The sequence below is a fragment of the Oncorhynchus mykiss genome, chromosome 20, assembly GCF_057628025.1.
Source record: "Oncorhynchus mykiss isolate SJ-2025 chromosome 20, ASM5762802v1, whole genome shotgun sequence".
Classification (NCBI taxonomy): Eukaryota; Metazoa; Chordata; class Actinopteri; order Salmoniformes; family Salmonidae; genus Oncorhynchus; species Oncorhynchus mykiss.
Genome location: NC_143041.1, coordinates 32,505,076 through 32,528,104, shown reverse-complemented (window position 1 = coordinate 32,528,104; position 23,029 = coordinate 32,505,076). Strand labels below are relative to the sequence as shown.

The 23,029-nt window shown below is 45.0% G+C and overlaps 1 protein-coding gene across 1 annotated transcript in view; it reads left to right on the top strand.

Annotated features, from left to right (window-relative positions):
• The window catches only part of sdccag8 (SHH signaling and ciliogenesis regulator sdccag8), a 57,269-nt gene that overhangs the window by 30,266 nt on the left and 3,974 nt on the right, over positions 1–23,029 (top strand). The window contains exons 14-17 of the mRNA XM_021576365.3: positions 3,723–3,850; positions 5,825–5,933; positions 10,478–10,609; positions 21,631–21,757. Coding sequence (XP_021432040.2) covers positions 3,723–3,850; positions 5,825–5,933; positions 10,478–10,609; positions 21,631–21,757 — 496 coding nt within the window. The remainder of the gene's footprint in view (positions 1–3,722; positions 3,851–5,824; positions 5,934–10,477; positions 10,610–21,630; positions 21,758–23,029) is intronic.

The following is a 23,029-nucleotide window of genomic DNA, read 5'->3' as shown; positions in this document are numbered from 1 at the left end:
ATCTATCTATTTAGAGATAATTTGACATCAATGTAAATGTATGAATGATGGGATGAATGAGAATAGTGAATGGCAACTGGTTCAATATATGTTTTCCAGGTATAATGTAATTGCAATAGAGTATTGTTGTGATGAGTTTTTACAGTTTTCAGAGTTGGGTAAGTCATTGAATGGATGGATTTGCTTGGGAACATGCTATCTGTTTTGCACTGAGCACTGCTATATGGCTACTGTTATCACATATTGTTTATTTGTTCTGTTTTGGGCTGGGTGGGAACATCAGGCCTACTGTGCTCGTTGAATACTGCTTCTATTCCTCATATTCAAATAAATCCTAGTTCCACATGTACTTTACCATGTTTGTCAGTTTAGATTTTCACTGTAAAAGTGTAGAATTTGATGTTATCTAAGTTGACCAACATGTTCACAAAGTTAGTCTTGAGAGAGGTTGACGCATTATCACACTAAACAGTAGCTGGTGTTGCCAAGTGGCTGACTCGTTTTAGGAACCGTAGCATTTGGTCATTCCTGGCTGTGGATCATGGAGCACCGCGGGGTGCTGCAAACTCTGCGCTCGAATGGGCTGTGGTATTCCAAATCAAATGGGCAACAGCTTGACTAGTACCCACTTAGGCAGCCCTGGGCCCTCACTTAGTGCTCTAGCACCCAGGACCTAGCCACAGAGCCTGGTGCTGGGACGGGATAGTATAGTTCCCCCTATCAGGCTGGTCGACCCTGCCCTGCCTCCTGACTGACTCACTGACCATTAGGCCTCGCTCACTCACGTAATTATAGCCAGTGAGCAAACAGAAAGTGACCCTGGACTGAGAGATATGGAACTGTGAGAAATCTCTGTTAGGGGAGTTCTAGGCGGTTGCTCTCTATGTAGGGTTGGAATACCGATGGAATGGGTCTCAAGTCATCCTAAATCAGGTTCAGAAAATGAGGCAATTTGTTTTGCAGCAAAATATTTCATTTTACACATGAAATCACATATTTAAAAACAACAAAAGATAGTAAAGGATATTTATTATTAATTAGGTGGGTGCTTATATCTGTCCTATTTCACACATGTACAAGTGTATATTATACGCATTTGTGAATTGGACATTTCGTTTTTTTGCATATCCCAGCTCCACCTCAAATACCCTTGGAGAGTGGGGTCATGTCCAGAGTCAGCCATGATCAACGGCGACCCTGGAGCAATTCGGGTTAAGTGCCTTGCTCAAGGGATCATCGCCAGGTGTTTCATCTTGCTGGCTCGGGCATTCGAACTAGCAACTTTTTGGTTACTGGCCCAACACTCTAACCGCTACTTTACCTGCTGCCTAGGCTACATGTACATGTTATGTTATATACAATATATCATCATTTACTATCATATTGTACTATAGAAATGGAAATAAGGTTCAGGGGCATCTTCACTAGAGCTTCAGAAAGAACAAATCGAACTTCCGCTCTTTCACTCTCTTCTGACCGTGGCTCATCTTGGCCTTCTGGCTCAAAACTTCCAACTCTCGTCAGTCGTCATCAGTCCTCTCTGAAACTTTCTGGCCGGCTGTCTCATGCTAATTGGTGGATAAACACCACCGGTGCGAGGCTGGGAGGCTGGGGCCCCCCTGGAAACAAACAGTAACAAATGGCTGGCTGTGAGGGCTCTGCAAGCCCACGCTGGGCGCTGGTGTGGGGATGGATGGTGTTTTAGGCCGCTGTTCAAGCACTGCAGGGGGCCGGGCGGGTGGCCGCTCTCTCTCTCCTGGTCTCCTAGGCAGGCGCACCACCACAACCCAACACCCCGCCCCCCTGCGTTCACACTCCAGACGACAGCAGGCCTGGAGAGACGGTCACTTTGGAGCCCTGTTCCAAAACCCAGTGTGGGAGAAAAGTTTGGTCGCTTTCTTTCGTTCTCTCCCATAATTAACACTTTTTAAAAAACTTTTGTGCAATTTTTTGGGGGGTTGCCGTTGTCGTTAGATTTCAAATTGATGTTTCGTTCAAGTTGAATTTGCTATAGATTGATTGATATTTGTTTTAGTTTATTTTGTTAGAAATGTAAAGATGAAAGTCTTGATACCAGATCTAATTTTTGATGGCGGTAAAAAGCACAACATGACATTGTATTCTATGAGCAACATTAGTAGTTTGATTGCGATTTTCATTACTGTATTGTCATTCTATATATATCACAGACAGTATCACCAGCAAAGAACCCCCACAAAACCACCTCCATGCTTCACGGTGGGAACTACACATGCAGAGATCATCCGTTCACCTACTTGGCGTCTCACAAAGACTCACATTTAGACTCAGCAGACCAAAAGACAGGTTTCCACCGGTCTAATGTCCATTGCTCATGTTTCTTGGCCCAAGCAAGTCTCTTCTTCTTATTGGTGTCCTTTAGTAGTGGTTTCTTTGTAGCAATTCATCCATTAAGGCCTGATTCACGCAGTCTCCTCTGAACAGTTGATGTTGAACTCTGAAGCATTTATTTGGGCTGCAATCTGAGGCTGGTAACTCTAACGAACATCTCCTCTGCAGCAGAGGTCTTCCTTTCCTGTGGCGGTCCTCATGAGAGCCAGTTTAATCATAGCGCTTGGTTTTTGTGACTGCACTTGAAGAAACTTTCAAAGTTCTTGAAATTTTCCGTATTGACTGACCTTCACATCTTAAAGTAATGGTGGACTGTCGTTTCTCTATGCTTATTTGAGCTGTTCTTGCCATAATATGGACTTGGTCTTTTGCGAAATAGGGCTATCTTCTGTATACCACCCCTACCTTGTCACAACACAACTGATTAGCTCAAACGCATTAAGAAGGAAAGAAATTCCACAAATTAACTTTTAACAAGGCACACCTGTTAATTGCAATGCATTCCAGGTGACTACCTCATGAAGCTGGTTGAGAGAATGCCAAGAGTGTGCAAAGCTGTCATCAAAGGGTGGCTACTTTGAAGAATCACAAATATAACATATATTTTGATTTGTTTAACAATTTTTTGGTTACTACATGATTCCATATGTGTTATTTCCTAGTTTTGATGTCTTCACTATTATTCTATAATGTAGAAAAATAAAAAAATAGTAAAAAAATAAAGAAAAACCCTTGAATGAGTAGGTGTGTCCAAACTTTTGACTGGTACTGTATCTAATATATATCCTGCCGAGATGCACTATCCCTTTAAAAGCGTGAGATTTTGGCAATTAAGCCCCTTTTCTACTTCTCCAGAGTCAGATGCACTCATGGATACCATTTTTATGTCTCTGCATGCAGTTTGACTAGCGTCAGTTTAACTAGCGTCAGCACAATGACTGGAAGTCTAGGGGAGCAGCTAGACTTCCAGCTTGCTAGCTGTTCCTATAGACTTCCAGGCATTGCGCTAATGCTAGTTAGCAACTTCTTTTGAACTACATGTTATACTACATGTTATATATAAACTACATGTTATATATGTATATGTTATATATATAAACAAAAAAAATGTAAATTAATATATGGGAAACACACGATACAGCTTTATTGTTTACCATTAGTCCATCACATGTACAGTACTTCTCACCCCCTCAGTGTACACTGTGTTCTGTTGCATTGTGTAGTGGACAGCTGCCTCAACACCCAGGGGCCTATTGTCTGGGGCGTGACACTTTTACCCTTCCACCCCTCATGAGCTGTCTTTTTATTTCCCTCCTCTCTCTTTCTATCTTTTCTCCGTCTCTCTCGCTCAGGCAGGAGAAGGAGAGTGCGGAGCGCTGCCGGGGCGAGGACATGGATGCTCTGACCTTCTCTGCACAGCAGCGCGAGCAGGAGCTGACACAGAGGCTCCAGCAAATGGAGGCGCAGCACGAGCGGAGCGGTGGGTGTCCGTGGCGCCGCCACAGCCTGCCAAAAGAACACCCCCACCTTTCTCCACCCTCCATGCCCCCATCCGCACCCCGGCCCATGCCACACTGTGAGGGACGGCATCAGGAACACCTGTAACCTTTGGCTGGCCGAAGGGAGCAGATGCTTGGCACTCCAGAGATTGGCCATTACATATTAGTTATCGTTTAGAAAGGGAAAAATGGGCCGCGTTCTGGGCCCACTGTCTGTAGATTTCAGAGTGCTGCTCTCACATCTGTTGCACCATCTGGATCCAGCGAGTTTATTTACCTGTGTTTTGAGAAACTTGAAGCATGCTGATTGCCAGAACAAAGCCTCGGGAAAACAAAGGGCTTCTTTTTGGCGCAGCTCGGCGGCACACATGTTGTCTAAAGAGAGATGGCATCAGAAGCTCAGCAGGAAGCTCTCTGGGCCTATGGAATTAGTCCTTTAATACCACAGACCACTTCCTTCTCTAAAGCGTATAATGGCCACTCTCACCAGCTAATTAGTTTTCTCTCTCTCCCAACCACCCCCTCCATCCCTCTCTTCCTCCCTCCCTCCCCCTCCCTCGCTTTCTAAACAGTTTGGTTTTTAGTAGTTGTAGACAGAATAGCCTCTAGACGATATGTTTTTTTTCTTTCTCTCTCTCCGCTGTTTGTTTTTACTCCCAGTTTGTTTGTCTTTGTATCTTGTTTGTCTCTGTGGCCTACGCATGCCCAGCCGCTTTCAAAGCCTGTTAGCTAATTACCATTCTTTTGGGCAAGTTTTTTTTACTGCTCCCAGCCTGCGACCCAACTTTTTTTTTGTAAAGTTTAATTTCGCAACATAAAAAAAAAAGATTTCCACACTACGTCCCAAATATCTGTATTTGCTTTGTGTGTCCATGCTGTGCGCTTTGTCTATTTATGTCCAAATGGCTAGCACAGAGCTTTCTGGAGTCTTTTCCTCTGTACACTGGCAGACTATGTCGATAAGCCACCATGACAAAATCATTTCAGAGAGAACATGAAACCAGCTCTGTTTTCTTGACCAGATTAGCTGTGTGGAGTTAGTAATTGCTCCCTACTTTATGTACAGTCACAGTTCATTTCACCCCTGAGCATCATCCCTTAAGTCGCTCTCCTAGTTTAGTGGTAAATAACCCGACCAGTGGAATCCAACCTCGTCTGAAAAGCAGCTTCTTTCGCTTCCTCTGAATTAAAGGAATCTGACTAGCATGTCTCAGCACTGCAGAAGCTAGAACATTTTACTGTAAACTACCCTTACTCAGCCAGAATGTACAATGTTGAAGTCTAGTTCTACCAATTTCCCTGTGAATGCCAGGTGAGGTAAAACACTTCATAAGCTCTCCTGCATGAAGCACTTGAGATCTAAGCCTGGAAGAGTCATCTGCATATCCACTCGGCTGCTATTTCACAGAATAGTAAATAGTTGAAAGGCTCTTTATAAATCTGAGGTACTTTTCAAAAGACTGGAGTCCTTCATGAGTTCTATTGTGACAGAATGGTAGAGCAGGTGGAATGGACATCATTCCAAACTTGCGGCATTGTTTTAAAAAGACATATGTTGGTGATGATACCGCCACACAACATTTCAAAGACTGATCAAAGTCGAGCGTTGGATCGTTCCAAAAGAGTCGCGAGTCAGTCTATGGGCACTGTAAAACAACACATTTCACTGCACCTACTGTGTGTGGTGTATGTGGCAATAAAACATGTCATTATTTGTATTTATTTTACATGACAACAAGGTTAAAAACTGTAAACAACTTTATTGCATGGTGAATCTGCACCAAGATACTATACTTCATTCATTGCATGAATTTAGGCACAAATAAACATACTGTATGTAATTCACCATCTTTTTCAAGTACCTGTCCAGGATGCAAGATATTTGATGTTGAGTGAATGTACAGTATGTATCATGACTGTGGTCACTGACCCTGCTATCCCATGTTCCCTTGCAGTGGGTGAGCTGGAGGCCCTCCTCAGCTCCCAGAATGCCCTGATAGGGAAACTGAAGGATGAATGTCTCAGTCTGGGGACCAAGCTGGAGACGCTGACAGAGACTAGCAGGTAACACACCCACACTGGACATGAACACTTATTTACCGGACATTTATCAGTCAATCAAAGCCTTTTTTACTTCAGCAGTTGTCACAGAGTGCTTTACAGCTACCCAGCCTAAAACCCCAAAAGAACAAGCAATGCAGATGCAGAGGCACAGTGGCTAGGAAAAACTTAGAAAGGCAGGAACCAGGGAAAAAACCTAGAGGGACCAGGCTCGGAAGAGTGGCCAGTCCTCTTCAGACACGTTTATCACTTATTTAATACTATTTATGTCACTCTGTCAGACTTTTTTTAATGCGGTCATGGTAACCAGCAGTTAAAAACCAAAAAGCAATTCAAAGCATGACATATTTTCACTGCCCGACTTCAGTGCCTGATGGAACCTGGAATTGCGTTGCTGGCGAAAGACCTCGACCTTTGTTGTCTTTGACCATAATGTCAGATATGACATTGGATGAGAAGAACCATTGCGCATACCTCCAGATTGTGAAATCTGTTCTCCGTGGCACTGTTCCTTTGCAATGTTGTCACGACACTGTGCTGTATCAGAGCTGCTGTCATTATGCAGTGGGCCACGCCAGTCTGTCCACAGACACACAAACACACACACACACACACACACACACACACACACACACACGTTTGTCACCTCAGGCCTTTGGGCCAGTCAGCTGTTAAAACAGTGTAAAGCACATTAGTCACATCACAGCCCCCAATCTGCCTCAGCCAGACCGCCCAACCTGCCTAGGTCCTACCAACCCCATATACAGGACGACACACTCTCATCTTAGAAGAGAATACACCCATACACACAGATACATACTCAGTAATGCTAACACAGAGGACAGCAGCTTGTAAGCCAACGTTTAAATGCTCTCGCTTTCTCTCTCTCCTAAACACACATACACACAATTGTAAAACCACGACATCCGCTGCGTAGCCCTCATTCAGTGTTGCACTGCGGTGGCCTTTTGTTGTGTGTCTGCAGGCTGTTTCAGCTCCCGATGCCTCATGCTCAATGTGCCAGCTAAAGCGCTGCCGGCCTGCTAGCCAGATGAATGCACTGCGTTCATCTGCACCACTACACCCAACAGTAAACAAGGCAAAGGCCTCCTCCTTCTCCACAGCCCAGTGCAGCCTGTTGAGAGAAGAAGAGGAAGAGGGGAGGCCAATAGCCTGCTGGCCTATTTGGGCTCCTCAAATGTGGGATGAGTAGACCTCAACTTGGGAAAAGGATGGAGCTCCTTACCTGGAAGTCTCGATTGCCACAGAGCTGTACATCAGTGGTTCTCAATCCTGGTCCTGGGGACCCAAAGGGGTGCACGTTTAGTTTTTTCCCTAGCACTACACAGCTAGTACTACACACCTAGCACTACACACCTAGCACTACACACCTAGCACTACACACCTAGTACTACACACCTAGCACTACACACCTAGTACTACACACCTAGCACTACACAGCTAAGGTCTAATGGTCAACTCATCAAGCTTTGATGATTTGAATCAGGTGTTAGTGCTAAGGCAAAAACTAAAATGTGCACCTGTTTTTGGGTCCCCAGGACCAGGTTTGAGAACCACTGCTGTACATACAGTTGAAGTCTGAAGTTTACTTACATTTATTTTTTCAGCTTTTATTTTTTTCATCACATTCCCAGTGGGTCAGAAGTTTACACACACTCAGTATTTGGTAGCATTGCCTTTTACATTGTTTAACGTTTCGGGTGGCCTTCCACAAGCTTCCCACAATAAGTTGGGTGAATTTTGGCCTATTTCTCCTGACAGAGCTGGTGTAACTGTGTCAGGTTTGTAGGCCTCCTTGCTCGCACATGCTATTTCAGTTCTGCCCACAAATTTTCTATAGGTTTGAAGTCAGGGCTTTGTAATGGCCACTCCAATGCCTTGACTTTGTTGTCCTTAAGCCATTTTGCCACAACTTTGGAAGTATGCTTGGGTCATTGTCCATTTGGAAGACCCATTTGCGACCAAGCTTTAACTTCCTGACTGATGTCTTGATGTCTTGCTTCAATATATCCACATAATTTTCACTCCCTCATGATGCCATCTATTTTGTGAAGTACACCAGTCCCTCCTGCAGCGAAGCACCCCCACAACATGATGCTGCCACCCCCGTGCTTCACAGTTGGGATGGACGGCTTGCAATCCTCCCCCCTTTTCCTCCAAGCATAACGATGGTCATTATGGCCAAACAGTTATATTTTTTTCTCCAAAAAGTACAATCTTTGTCCCCATGTGCAGTTCAAACCATAGTCTGGATTTTTTATGGTGGTTTTGAAGCAGTGGCTTCTTCCTTGCTGAGCGGCCTTTCAGGTAATGTCGATATAGGGCTGGTTTTACTGTGGATATAGATACTTTTGTACCCGTTTCCTCCAGCATCTTCACAAGGTCCTTTGCTGTTGTTCTGGGATTGATTTGCACTTTTTGCACCAAAGCACGTTCATCTCTAGGAGACAGAACGCATCTCCTTCCTGAGTGGTACAACGGCTGCGTGGTCCCATGGTGTTTATACTTGCATACTATTGTTTGTACAGATGAACGTGCTACCTTCAGGCATTTGGAAATTGCTCCTAAGGATGAACCAGAGTTGTGGAGGTCTACAATTTTTTTTTTTTGTGATGTCTTTTTAATTTTATTTCCTCATGATGTCAAGCAAAGAGGCACTAAGTTTGAAGGAAGGCCTTGAAATACATCAACAGGTACAACTCCAATTGGCAGAAATGATGTCAATTAGCCTATCAGAAGCTTCTAAAGCCATGACATAATTTTCTGGAATTTTCCAAGCTGTTTAAAGGCACAGTCAACTTAGTGTGTGTAAACTTCTGACCCACTGGAATTGTGATACAGTGAATTATAAGGGAAATAATTTGTCTGTAAATAATTGAACAACCTACTGGCTAAATGTCATTCATAGCTATGGCAGCAGCCTTCTCTCGGATCACACAGTTGAAGAAATGAGCGATCGCCATCACCTAATGGGGTAGACTTGGCAGAGTTGGAGCACTGTTGTTGCTGTTTATTAGAGAATCCTTAAGGTTTCAACAACCTGGCTATTCACCTTTTGGAAACTCTGCAAAAAAAATAAATGGTGGTAAAACCGTTTATTCACTTAGTGTGAATTCAGTACAAATCAAATGTTATTTGTCACATGCTTCATAGTTGTAGACTAACAGTGAAATGCTTATTTACGGGCCCTTCCCTACAATGCAGAGAGAAACAATAGATCAGTTATAGAAAGATAATAACACAAGGAATAAATACACAATGAGTAACGATAACTTGGTTCTATACACAGGGTACCAGTACTGAGTTTATGATAACTTGGCTGTATACACAGGGTACCAGTACTGAGTCGATGATAACTTGGCTATATACACAGGGTACCAGTACTGAGTCGATGATAACTTGGCTATATACACAGGGTACCAGTACTGAGTCGATGATAACTTGGCTGTATACACAGGGTACCAGTACTGAGTCGATGTGCAGGGGTACGAGGTCATTGAGGTAGATATGTACATATAGGTAGGGGTAAAGTGAATAGGTAACAGGATAGATAATAAGCAGTAGCAGCAGGGTATGTGATGAGTCAAAATAGTTAGTGCAATACAGATAATCCAGGTAGCTATTTGGTTAACTATTGAACTAACTATTTAGCAGTCTTATGGCTTGAGGGTAGAAGCTGTTCAGTGTCCTGTTGGCTCCAGACTTGGTGCAATGGTACCGCTTGCTGTGCGGTAGCAGAGAGAACCGTGTATGACTTGGTTGGCAGGAGTCTTTGATTATTTTTAGGACCTTCCTCTGACACCGCCTGGTATAGAGGTCCTGGATGGCAGGGAGCTCAGCCCCAGTGATGTACTGGGCCGTACACATTAACCTCTGTAGAGCCTTGCGGTTGGATGCCAAGCAGTTGCCATACCAAGCGGTGATGCAGCCAGTCAAAATTAGTGTTGCACATTTCTGGGAACTTTCAATAAATGACCACATTTTCCCGAAATCCCAGTTGGACGATTCCCAGAATCAGGAGGGAATAAACAGGAAATCCGGAATCTTCCAACCAGGATTTCTGGAAAACCAGGGAATTTATTGAACATTCCTGGATTCTTTGCAACCCAAGTCAAGATGCTCTCAATGGTGCAGCTGTAGAACTTTTTGAGGATCTGAGGGCCCATGCCAAATCTTTTCAGCTTCCTGAGGGGGAAGAGGCATTGTCATGCCTTTTTCACGACTGTGTTGGTGTGTGTGGACCATGTTCATTCCTTAGTGATGTGGACACAGAGGAACTTGACGTTCTCCACCTGCTCCACTACAGCCTACAGCAAACGTACTTCACTATTGAAGAACAGTGCACACTGTTTTGGGGAAACGTGTCATTCAATACCAACTGTCACGCAACGTAGCAGATTATTGAAACAAACTGAACACACCCCTGGTTGGCAACAAAATTACATCTCTGGCAAGACTGATAGCTGAACACTCAATGCCGTTAAAAGCAACAATTGTAAAAATGTATTTGTATGTGTGGTTGACAGGCGTGAGGTGGAGCAGCTCTCCCTGGAGAAGGATCATCTGGAAGAGAGTGTTGGGAAGCTGAGAGCTCGCTGTACAGAGATGGAAGAGCAGTGTGTACAACATGGGAGGATGCACCAGCGCATGAAGAACAGGTATTAACTCGCGAACACACACACACACTGGTCTACACAAGCACAGGGATAGCTGATATGGATTATGGAAGGATATTGCTAAGCCATGAAGTGCGAATTGATTTTCTAGGATCTAGGATCAATCGCTCTCATGTTGGAGTACTGTAGCGATTAAAGGACTTGTTGAAAGGAGGAGATGAAGAGTGAAAAGAATTTGAAGTCTAAACATCCCGGCGGTAGAGATACAGTACAGTGTATGCACTAGTGGTCAGTACAGTAGCACAGTATCTGGTCTACAGTAGTCTTTTTAAAGACTGTTGTGTTGCGGGGGCCTCTTCCCATCTGACTCGGGAGGGTATACAGAACTTACTATACGGCCCACAGCGCTGAGCCCAGGGCCGCTTGGCACACAGCCTGGCAGTGCCACGTGGGTGAGGGTGTGTGGGCGTCAGCTCCGTGCTTCGGCGCTCCACTGAGGATTCTTCTAGGAGCCTGTATCCCCCGCCCGCCCCCCACCCCCGCTCCCAACGTAGCACTACATATTGTTTAACACCCACTGTCAAAAACGTGCCGGGATGAAAAACAATAGGTAAAAAGAAGTTGAGAGAGAATCGCAGCTGTACGGTCTGTGACGTTGTTCACGTTGTGAATCCCCATATTACAGGAGACACAGTGGGAGAATAGAGTTCTGTTTTCTACAGGTGTGTAGAAATTTAAAATGTGTAATTTTTTCTTTCCAATTGAGATGTACTATCAGTTATGTTTGGTGAATCTTGTTTGAGCACTGTAATTGAACCTTGAAGGCGAGCTTTGTTTTTACGGCGAAGACGTATAGGTACTTATTTACAGTGATGGCAGTTCTTGTCTGTTGTGATTGCATTGAAAGGATCGAGAGAAATCTGGAGCCTGGTTTCATCTTTAATGTACCTACCTCACAAATGTAAAACAAGATCTCTGTTGTTAATGAAGTGGAGATGTGGCTGCGTACAATTATGAGAACCATTATGACGCGTGAGGCATTTAGTTTGAGATTCTGGTGTTTTGCCAAGTTCCCTTCCTCACTAATCCCAGCAGCACTATGCTAAGGGTGATTCTCCTGTGTGTTCGGTGCTCTGGGAATAGGTGGCACAGCGGGCATGCTGCCCTGGCACACGGGGTTAAGGTGTACGTGTTAACAAGCAGGTGCAAATGGGTTCACCCAACATGCAAATAACCAAGGCTCTGCCGCTCTCACATATTCTACATTGAGCGCAATCTGTGCTGTGAAGAGCTGCAACAGCGTGGCGCGTATGAAACATTTGGAAAATCAGCTTGATTTATTTTTACATTTGGGGAGAGAATGCCAAGCTACACAGGGGTTTTAGCACACAATGTTTTCGCTCCTGCATTTATTTATTTATTATAGTATTTCTGTGTTTTTTGCCCGGAGATTGGGGAGAGATGTCCGAGACACAAAGTATGCATCACGATATATATTGTATGGAACACTATTTAATGATTTGAAACACAGCCTAGTTATCTGGCTATAACAACATTTTGTTCAGAGAATGTATCAGGAACTAACATGTTGCATTGTGGTTTGATATTTGATCTGTCATTTTATTCAAGACACATTTTAAACACAGCTCCTGATTTGAGGCTCTGTTTTTAATTATGATGAAAATGATATCATAATCAAAGTGATTCATCAAGAATAGAATAGTATAACTCATTAAAACACTGTTGTGATAAAGGGTTAACCACATTGAATTAAAACTAAAACATTTTATTAGAGTAGGTATTATCTATTCAGAGAATTTGATTTAGTTAGTATTCCAGATGTAATTTTCCTAAATGACTATCTTATGATCCAAGGACTCTCATGTAAAGCAATATTTTATAGTGTAAGACTTGGACTAACTGACAGCGGATGTATCCTATAAATTGCATAAGGAAAACTTGTTTCTGAAGCATTTGTGTGATGTGTAGTTGAAGATGAATCAAATGATTCAATCAATATATTGAATTGAATTATATGCAATGAATAGATAGATTATTGAATTGGATAGGTTTACACAGTATGGAGTCAGTTATAAAATTGCCAAATTGTGAATGATTCTTTCAAGAGAGAAAAACAAGTTCCTGGTGAGCATCTTTGTAATGAAGTAATTGGGTAAATAATATAATGACATGTTTGAATTGTTTCAGTATCGTCATGTGTTCTGTTCCTCATGTTTGAGTGTCTATAGAAAGCAATAATTAGTTGGATGATAGAAGAGATTCAGCAGCAGGCAGATTTTTCCTTCCTCAACAGGAATGCAATTAAGTCCGGGAGTTACAACTGTAGCTTAATCAAGCACACTCCAGTCCTATTGACACCGCTTTCTCACCTGTGCACTGTGTAATCTATCAAACTCTAAACAGATTTATCATTACATTGACATGTGTATACAAATTATCTTCAAGAAACGAAGCTACATAAGTGAATTGAAAAGTTGTTCAGGGTTTAGGTTGTACACCAATACACTTTAAAATGTTGTGTGTACACCACTGCTCTGCCCCGTCGCTTCAGTTGTTGTTTTAACCGCACTTCTGCCCGTCTGCACCAAGTGCCACACCGTCCCTTCACCCCCTGCCAGCATGCTCCTTCAGCAATTATCACCAACACTCTGACAAACACACACTGGCGTCTTGCATCACGGCCCTTTAAGGAGAGCAGTAATGCATACGCAGATGTGCCGCTAAATCTACTGGCTTCTGTCAGCCATATGGCCCCATAAAGAAAGGTGGTGTGCGTGTCTGGAGTAGAAGAGAGAGAGAGATGGAGGGCTATGTGTGGAAGAGGTGCAGGCAGTTGTTGGAGCTGTGTTGGGCAAAAGGCTCCAGGAGATTGGATAATAGAACAAACGGTGGACGACGGTCCGGGAACAGCCTTGCCGCTGCTGGGGGAGACCGAAGGCCCCCAGGCGAGGGCTGCTTCATCTGGTTCTCTGCCACCCACCCCCTCCTCTTCTCCTCCCACCCCATCTTCTCCCCCCAACACACACTGTGCTGCCATCTCCCCAAAACAAGAAGACGCTCCTCAAACTTTTCATTTCCAAATGAAGTTGGCAGAGGTAAGGAAGATGCAGAAGGGGTTGTGTGTGAGAGAGAGAGAAGCGCGAGGGGGGAGATGATTTGTCTATTGTGATCCTAGAGGAGTGGTTATTATACTTGATTAATCTGACCTCCATTTCAGTTAATTTACTAATATGTGAGCAGAATGGGGGGGTACAGTACGATGTGAGCAGAATGGGGTACAGTACGGTGTGAGCAGAATGGGGGGGTACAGTACGGTGTGAGCAGAATGGGGGGGGTACAGTACGGTGTGAGCAGAATGGGGGGTACAGTACGGTGTGAGCAGAATGGGGGGTACAGTACGGTGTGAGCAGAATGGGGGGGTACAGTACGGTGTGAGCAGAATGGGGGGTACAGTACGGTGTGAGCAGAATGGGGGGGTACAGTACGGTGTGAGCAGAATGGGGGGTACAGTACGGTGTGAGCAGAATGGGGGGTACAGTACGGTGTGAGCAGAATGGGGGGGTACAGTACGGTGTGAGCAGAATGGGGGGGTACAGTACGGTGTGAGCAGAATGGGGGGTACAGTACGGTGTGAGCAGAATGGGGGGGTACAGTACGGTGTGAGCAGAATGGGGGGGTACAGTACAGCAAGACAGTTTTAGACCATGTGGTTTTTCACCCTTCATGTTTTTCCTTAATCGAAATAATCATACAATGTTCACGTTTGTGAAAATATGAGATAGAAATGGAATCAGCATATCAGAGGCTATATCAGGACAGTCTTCCAGCCTGAGTTCCCTTTACTCTTCAGTATGGGCTCGTTGTTCTCCTTTCTCCCTCTGGGTGGCACTGATGCTCCCTCTCTCGCTCTTTATCCTGCCATCCCTTGCTCTGCCTCTCTGTCTCACCCAGCTGGCCTGTGTAGCCTGGGGCTGAGGCTGGGCGGCCTGCTGAAATAGCATTGTCAAACGGTGGCTTTACAGCTCCGATGCTGTACGCCGGGCCGCTTCCCAGAGGCATGCAAGCTGGAGAGCTGTGTTACTAACCAGAGCATCACATCAACAGACCTCTCAGCGTCACACCGTCCACAAAACCAACTAAAACAGCAACATTAGCTCTTTTAGAACTATGACTTTCATTGGTTTAGTTTGTTATTTTGGAGTTTTGTTTTGTGTAACAGTTTGTCGTTACATTACTGTGGTTATTTTGGCTCATTTTTACCACCAGACATTGTTTTTATTGGGAGTATCTAAAAAAGGTCAAGTTTTATTTTTTATTTTTTAGGAAGACTGGATGCTGTGTTTAGCTTGTGTTCTATTGGAGACCAGGACTGTGTCAGCAAATCCACTGTTCTGTTGTCTACGTGAGCTATTCATTATGCCAATAATTACATGGATTAAAGATATTAAATCAATCTAATAAAGGTACCATGATCAACAACGGGCCAGTCTATTCCTAACAGGTTGGGGGTATGATATTCATCATGGCCTCCGGGCATACACTCCACCCACCCCTGTGCCATGCCAGGTTTAGGCTTAGGCAGGGTAGGTTGGGCTGAGCTGGGGTGGGTAAGGTTTCTTTTAAGGGGGGTGAGGTGGGGTGCTGAGCAGCTGTAGTCGTGCTGCCCCTGGCGGTATGGTTTTAACCAGGCAAGCCAAGGCAGTCTGCCTTCATTCTTCACCCCCTCTCCTCACCCTCTATCCCCCATGATCCCCAATCTGGGCTGGGTTGTTAGTGGTGGTTCATCTACTCCCATTCAAATGAATATTGCATAATGACAGATTGAACATGGGTCAGACTCTTGCTAAGGAGATATGCTTTTTCCTGTGACCGTATAATGTCCCTTATGTTAGTGCAAAGTGATGCCAAATTCAGACTTCTATCCTCACCAAGTTGTATTCTATAGGTTTAACTGGAGTTGTTCGGATGGTCCTAATGTTATACTACAGTATTCAGTTCCAAAGAAGTTTCCAGGATATAATTTATTTCCAGGACACTCCTCTGATATGGGGAAAGAGTGGTGTTCTTATTAATGCGGTCTAAACCGGCCTTAGGCAACCCCCCCCCACTGTTTTAATAAACCAGTTTGTAAATTCCTGGACCTGTGTGTGTTTTCTCAACTGTTGGACAAGCCGAGCCAACACACCTCTGAAAAACCATCCTTCTCAGGTGATATTGGGTTGTGCCAAGCAGGAGGTAGACTAGAGCTGGGTAAATGAAGAGACTAGACTAGAGCTGGGTAAATGAAGAGACTAGACTAGAGCTGGGTAAATGAAGAGAGTAGACTAGAGCTGGGTAAATGAAGAGAGTAGACTAGAGCTGGGTAAATGAAGAGAGTAGACTAGAGCTGGGTAAATGAAGAGAGTAGACTAGAGCTGGGTAAATGAAGAGAGTAGACTAGAGCTGGGTAAATGAAGAGAGTAGACTAGAGCTGGGTAAATGAAGAGAGTAGACTAGAGCTGGGTAAATGAAGAGACGACTAGAGCTGGGTAAATGAAGAGAGTAGACTAGAGCTGGGTAAATGAAGAGACTAGAGCTGGGTAAATGAAGAGACTAGACTAGAGCTGGGTAAATGAAGAGACTAGACTAGAGCTGGGTAAATGAAGAGACTAGACTAGAGCTGGGTAAATGAAGAGACTAGACTAGAGCTGGGTAAATGAAGAGAGTAGACTAGAGCTGGGTAAATGAAGAGAGTAGACTAGAGCTGGGTAAATGAAGAGAGTAGACTAGAGCTGGGTAAATGAAGAGAGTAGACTAGAGCTGGGTAAATGAAGAGAGTAGACTAGAGCTGGGTAAATGAAGAGAGTAGACTAGAGCTGGGTAAATGAAGAGAGTAGACTAGAGCTGGGTAAATGAAGAGAGTAGACTAGAGCTGGGTAAATGAAGAGACTAGACTAGAGCTGGGTAAATGAAGAGACTAGACTAGAGCTGGGTAAATGAAGAGACTAGACTAGAGCTGGGTAAATGAAGAGACTAGACTAGAGCTGGGTAAATGAAGAGACTAGACTAGAGCTGGGTAAATGAAGAGACTAGAGCTGGGTAAATGAAGAGACTAGAGCTGGGTAAATGAAGAGACTAGACTAGAGCTGGGTAAATGAAGAGACTAGACTAGAGCTGGGTAAATGAAGAGACTAGACTAGAGCTGGGTAAATGAAGAGACTAGACTAGAGCTGGGTAAATGAAGAGACTAGAGCTGGGTAAATGAAGAGACTAGAGCTGGGTAAATGAAGAGACTAGACTAGAGCTGGGTAAATGAAGAGACTAGACTAGAGCTGGGTAAATGAAGAGACTAGAGCTGGGTAAATGAAGAGACTAGAGCTGGGTAAATGAAGAGACTAGACTAGAGCTGGGTAAATGAAGAGACTAGACTAGAGCTGGGTAAATGAAGAGACTAGAGCTGGGTAAATGAAGAGACTAGACTAGAGCTGGGTAAATGAAGAGACTAGACTAGAGCTGGGTAAATGAAGAGAGTAGACTAGAGCTGGGTAAATGAAGAGACTAGACTAGAGCTGGGTAAATGAAGAGACTAGACTAGAGCTGGGTAAATGAAGAGACTAGAGCTGGGTAAATGAAGAGACCAGACTAGAGCTGGGTAAATGAAGAGACTAGACTAGAGCTGGGTAAATGAAGAGACTAGAGCTGGGTAAATGAAGAGACTAGAGCTGGGTAAATGAAGAGAGTAGACTAGAGCTGGGTAAATGAAGAGAGTAGACTAGAGCTGGGTAAATGAAGAGAGTAGACTAGAGCTGGGTAAATGAAGAGAGTAGACTAGAGCTGGGTAAATGAAGAGAGTAGACTAGAGCTGGGTAAATGAAGAGACGACTAGAGCTGGGTAAATGAAGAGAGTAGACTAGAGCTGGGTAAATGAAGAGACTAGAGCTGGGTAAATGAAGAGACTAGAGCTGGGTAAATGAAGAGACTAGACTAGAGCTGGGTAAATGAAGAGACTAGACTAGAGCTGGGTAAATGAAGAGACTAGAGCTGGGTAAATGAAGAGACTAGACTAGAGCTGGGTAAATGAAGAGACTAGACTAGAGCTGGGTAAATGAAGAGACTAGAGCTGGGTAAATGAAGAGACCAGACTAGAGCTGGGTAAATGAAGAGACTAGACTAGAGCTGGGTAAATGAAGAGACTAGAGCTGGGTAAATGAAGAGACTAGAGCTGGGTAAATGAAGAGACTAGACTAGAGCTGGGTAAATGAAGAGACTAGACTAGAGCTGGGTAAATGAAGAGACTAGACTAGAGCTGGGTAAATGAAGAGACTAGAGCTGGGTAAATGAAGAGAGTAGACTAGAGCTGGGTAAATGAAGAGAGTAGACTAGAGCTGGGTAAATGAAGAGAGTAGACTAGAGCTGGGTAAATGAAGAAAGTAGACTAGAGCTGGGTAAATGAAGAGACTAGACTAGAGCTGGGTAAATGAAGAGACTAGACTAGAGCTGGGTAAATGAAGAGACTAGACTAGAGCTGGGTAAATGAAGAGACTAGACTAGAGCTGGGTAAATGAAGAGACTAGAGCTGGGTAAATGAAGAGACTAGAGCTGGGTAAATGAAGAGACTAGACTAGAGCTGGGTAAATGAAGAGACTAGACTAGAGCTGGGTAAATGAAGAGACTAGAGCTGGGTAAATGAAGAGACTAGAGCTGGGTAAATGAAGAGACTAGAGCTGGGTAAATGAAGAGACTAGAGCTGGGTAAATTAAGAGACTAGACTAGAGCTGGGTAAATGAAGAGACTAGACTAGAGCTGGGTAAATGAAGAGTAGAGTAGACTAGAGCCTCCCAGTGTAACTAGAGCCAGCCGCACATCCCCAGGCCACAGCAGGGCCAGGCTCAGCCTGTGAGACTGGGCTTACCGTACGCTCCCCGCTCCTCGAGCTGAGCCGGTGTGCCGTCTGCAGGTTCCTCAGTACACACAGAGACACAGACACTAGGTTCCCCCCTGGAACATCGCTGTAGGCCACACAGCAGTGCTGCTCCACACTTTGTTATACAAACCTGAAGAGTCTCCTCTGTTCCACCGCTAGCCTCCATCCTGTAAACAAACAAACAAACAGCATCACCTGGGAACTTAGGCACAAGCTGTGGGCGACGGCAGGTCTCTGTTGCAGAGGTGTGTGTGTGTGTGTGTGTGTGTGTGTGTGTGTGTGTGTGTGTGTGTGTGAGAGAGATTAAGTGTCCATAAGAGCGATAATCAGATTTTGCCTGGCTGGCTGGATGGAAGTGTACACATTGGAAGGTGCTTGTAAATCAAGGCACATTTGGCAGATCAGCTTCAAAAAGTTTGGTTTCATATTTAAAAAGAAAAAAGACAGATTGATAATTTGCTGTTGCTTTTAGGGAGTGTGTGTGTGTGTGCGCGCGCGTGTGTGTGTCTCTCAGTGCATCCATCCTGTCTTCAGTTAGCCTGGGAGCCAGCAGATGGTGTCCTTTCACCAGGTCAGCGGGGAGGCCTGAGCTCGGCCATCTCTGCCATCCATCCACCCGCCCCTCCACCCAACCAGCAGTGGGCAGAGCACAGGCAGCAGTGGGCACTGGCCAGCCAGTCATCCAGCCAGCCAGCCTGGGCAGGGGGAGAGCCCAGCGCTAAGCTGTATTAAAAACCTAATTAAGTTGTGTGCCAGTAAATGTAGGGCAGTTATTGGATTTGCTGCTTTGGCTGCTGGACGGGCCCCTAATTTAATCAGACCCCCATTGTGATTGCTTCTTCGGAGGAGGAGTTCGCCTTTTTCTTCAGTTTGAGCTTTAAACCCCCCTTTCAACCTCTTGCCTCACCCCTCCCCAGTGCTCTGGGTTGGGGTTGAGGCGCCTGGGTTGGGGTTGAGGCGGCTGGCTTGGGGTTGAGGCGCCGGGGCTGGGGGTTGAGGCGCCTGGGTTGAGGTTGAGGCGGTGGGGCTTGGGGTTGAGGCGGCTGGGTTGGGGTTGAGGGGGCTGGGCTTGGGGGGTGAAGACAAAGGTGGTTTTGGAGCTGGATTAAGGTCAGGAGGATTGTGTAATTAATAGGCTAATGTGTCAGATTGAAACAGCAGGGTTCCTGAAGTGGCGAGGTAAGGTGTTGTGTTGGTGAAAGCATTAGTTACAGAATTACACAACCTGTTTAAGTGGTTTAATACGCATGGCATTTTCACTGACATCTTAAAATACATCTTGGCTGCCACTCTTGACTGCTGCTGCAGGTTGGCCTTTCACAAGAGTGCTGTTATAACAGGGTCATGACCTTTTATCACCTGAAGGAAATTCAAATTCCTCTGGAAAATGTAACAAAATTGATCATTTATCATATTTATGGGAAATGTTTTTTTTTAACCACTTTAAAATAATACCAAGGTCTCTACAAGAATTATGTTCAATTTCTTAGCTGCTCCTATTAACCGGCTTGTCTTGTGGCATTTCAAAATGTCCCTCACACTCCTATAGTACGTTTGCAGTACAGTACAGTCCAGCGTAATGTTCAGCACTCATTTCAATGATATGCAAAAACATCAAATGTCATCCATAATAAGAATGTTATTATGTCCATTTGATGGCCTCGTCATCACGACTCAAATGGCAGCAAGATGCATCATACAAAAGAGATTTTCATTACAAAATGTACCTGTTTTCAAAGTTTACCATCTAGACATCTCACTGCGTCAAACCTCTTGAAAACCTCTGAAAAGTCATTCTCCTCCCCCACGTCAGTCCTGTGGAGTGTTTCCATCCATGGCTCTGCGGGGCTCCGGAGCTGGGTGTCTAACGTGGCGGTGTCCTCCCTGCTGTGTGTCCGTGTGGGGGCGGGGGCCGGCTGACGCAGGCTGCATCCCCAGATCTGACAGCTCGTTGCCAGGCTCTGGAGGCCAGGCGAGGGGGAGGCAGCAGCTCCAGCCTCCAGCGCAGCAGGGCCTGAGCCCGGGACAAGCTGGCCAGTGCAGCCGGGGACGGGGAGGGCCAAGGAGGGCCCGCGTGCTCCAGCTCTCACGGGGGGGGAACGGGGGCCGCCTGCTCTGCCTTCCTTCCCACTGCACAGACGGCACTGCCCCAGCCAGAAGGAGAGGGGCATCTGTCTCCCCCCTTCAGCAACAGCTAGAGGCCTCCCCTCGCATGGCGCCTACTGTGCTCAAGGAGTACATCCCCTCCCTGGGCACCCGGGCCCCTCCTCAGCTCCACCATGGCCCTGGCGACGTGCCCTCCTGTGGGATCTAGGACACTGGGACCTGACCTGGATCTCATCTGATCCAAGGACCCATGATGGTGGATAACTATAGCCCATGGACAGTCAAATAATAAGCTATAGCCATCCCATTCTCACTACTATACGGATAGCCTATCCTGTGTATAGCGGTCCACTTATGCTAATGTAAAGCATTCCTCGCGTGTGAGCTAGCTCTGTGTTATGGGGGAGGGGCCATGTTTAGTTGGGCTGATCTGATGTGTTTGTTGGACGTTGAGGGCCTCCCCAGCCTCAGCTGAATGGACCCTTTGTATTGGGACACACTGGGAAGAGGGAGGCCTCTTCTTCTGAGGGGTATTTGGCATTGTCTTGCCCCTTAGTTTTATAACTATACATCATATACCTCTGATGACAAAGATCATCAAATATATTTTCAATATGAGTCCTCCATTTTGTGCTGTTGTCATGTGGTGTTGCTACAATGTGGTGTTGTCTTAGTCTCGCTTTATGTAGTTTTGTGGTGTCTCTCGTCATGATGTGTGTGTTGTCCTATATTTTTATTTTTAATCCTAGCCCCCCCACCCCCGTCCCCGCAAGAGGCCTTTTGCCTTCTGGTAGGCTGTCATTGTAAATACGAATTTGTTCTTAACTGACTTGCCTAGTTTAATAAAAATAAAATAACTGGATCTGTTGCTCAATTCTATTATTTTTATCAATCTACTTTGTCTATCATATTCATCTTGTTCATCATACGTGTCGGAAAAGATTGTGTTGAATTGTACATTATACAAGGTGTTGCATTGACTACTGTGCTGTGTTCACTGTGTCTGTACTGTGTGTGTGTGTGTATCCTGTAGACTGCAGCAGTTGGACCAGCACAGTCAGTCCAGTGCCCAGCAGGTGATGGAGCTGCTTGCCAAACAGAACCTGTTGATGCAGGAGCGCCACCTCCTCACTGGAGAGATGCAGAACCTACGCATACAGGTACAGTCAGAACCATGGTTGTCATCTACACTGAATTTACTGTTCATCTCTATAGATGGTGCTGGGTACAGCTCACCCCTGCACCCGAACCACAGAGACGAGGCCACACTATCACTCAGAGAGAGGGCAAGAGTGAGTGAGAGAGAGCGAGAGAAAGAGAGAAGGCGGCACACAAGCGCCACAACAGCTGGTAGCCAGGGCCGCACATCACGCAAGACTAGGCGCTCCACAGATGCTCTTCCAGATTGCTGCTAAAGGCGTGTCAGACAGAGAGGGAGAGACAGAGGCTGACATTCTTAAGAGCTTAAGGAGATGGAGGAGAGCCCTGCCGAGTGCCTCTGTTCTCAGCTGCTCTAATGCTGCCAGGCTGTTGTTTTTATCAGCGTTAGCACTTCTGGATTCCCCTCTGAGCATTACTCTAAGAACCACCAATGTGTTGCTGAACAGAACCGCACAGTCATTCCAGGATAGTGCCATTTGAGTCAATCTTAACTGAGGGCGAAAACCTGAATCAATACTGGCTGAGGCTCTAGTAATATGTGAACTCCAGCAATGTGTCCAGTCATGGCTCTACATTTTTTAAACAAATTGTATCACTGGTGCTCCCAACTTAGTTAGTTAGGAGCAGCATAAAATCCAGGAGCCCCAGAAAATCTGATTTAAAAAAAAAAATTGATTAAGGTACAGCCTGTATTCTTGGGCCTATATTATGAAGTCTAGCTACTGTTGAAACAAATTGTGTACCCTAGAAACTAATATGCAAACCTGTGAAGACATTTTTGATTATAAAATCTACAATGTTGATACAAATGCCTGTTATTGAAATGAGTCATTTTGGTAATATTAGGTTTTTACATTGAAAGTCACGTTTTGTGAGTGATGACATGCAAGAGATCTGTCATTCAATCATTGCTCTCCTGAAGAAGCTGTCCCTTTTCCTTTCTTCTGTGCTCCCAAAAGTTTGGATATACTGAAGTTACCAGGTTGTTAATGAGGTAACATGACTGAACAACGTGTAAACAAATGATTAATGCCCTGTGACAGTTTAAGGTTAAACCTAGCGCTTAAGGGCAAGTAAATGAAAGGTCGCTGGTTCGAATCCCCGAGCCGACCAGGTGAAAAATCTGTTGACGTGCCCTTGAGAAAGGCACTTAACCATAATTGGTCCTGTTAGTCTCTCTGGATAAGCGCGTCTACTAAAATGTAAAATGCGGCCTGCCATTGCTTCAGGGAAATAAAGAAGGGTAGTGACGGTACTATGGGGTAACTTCT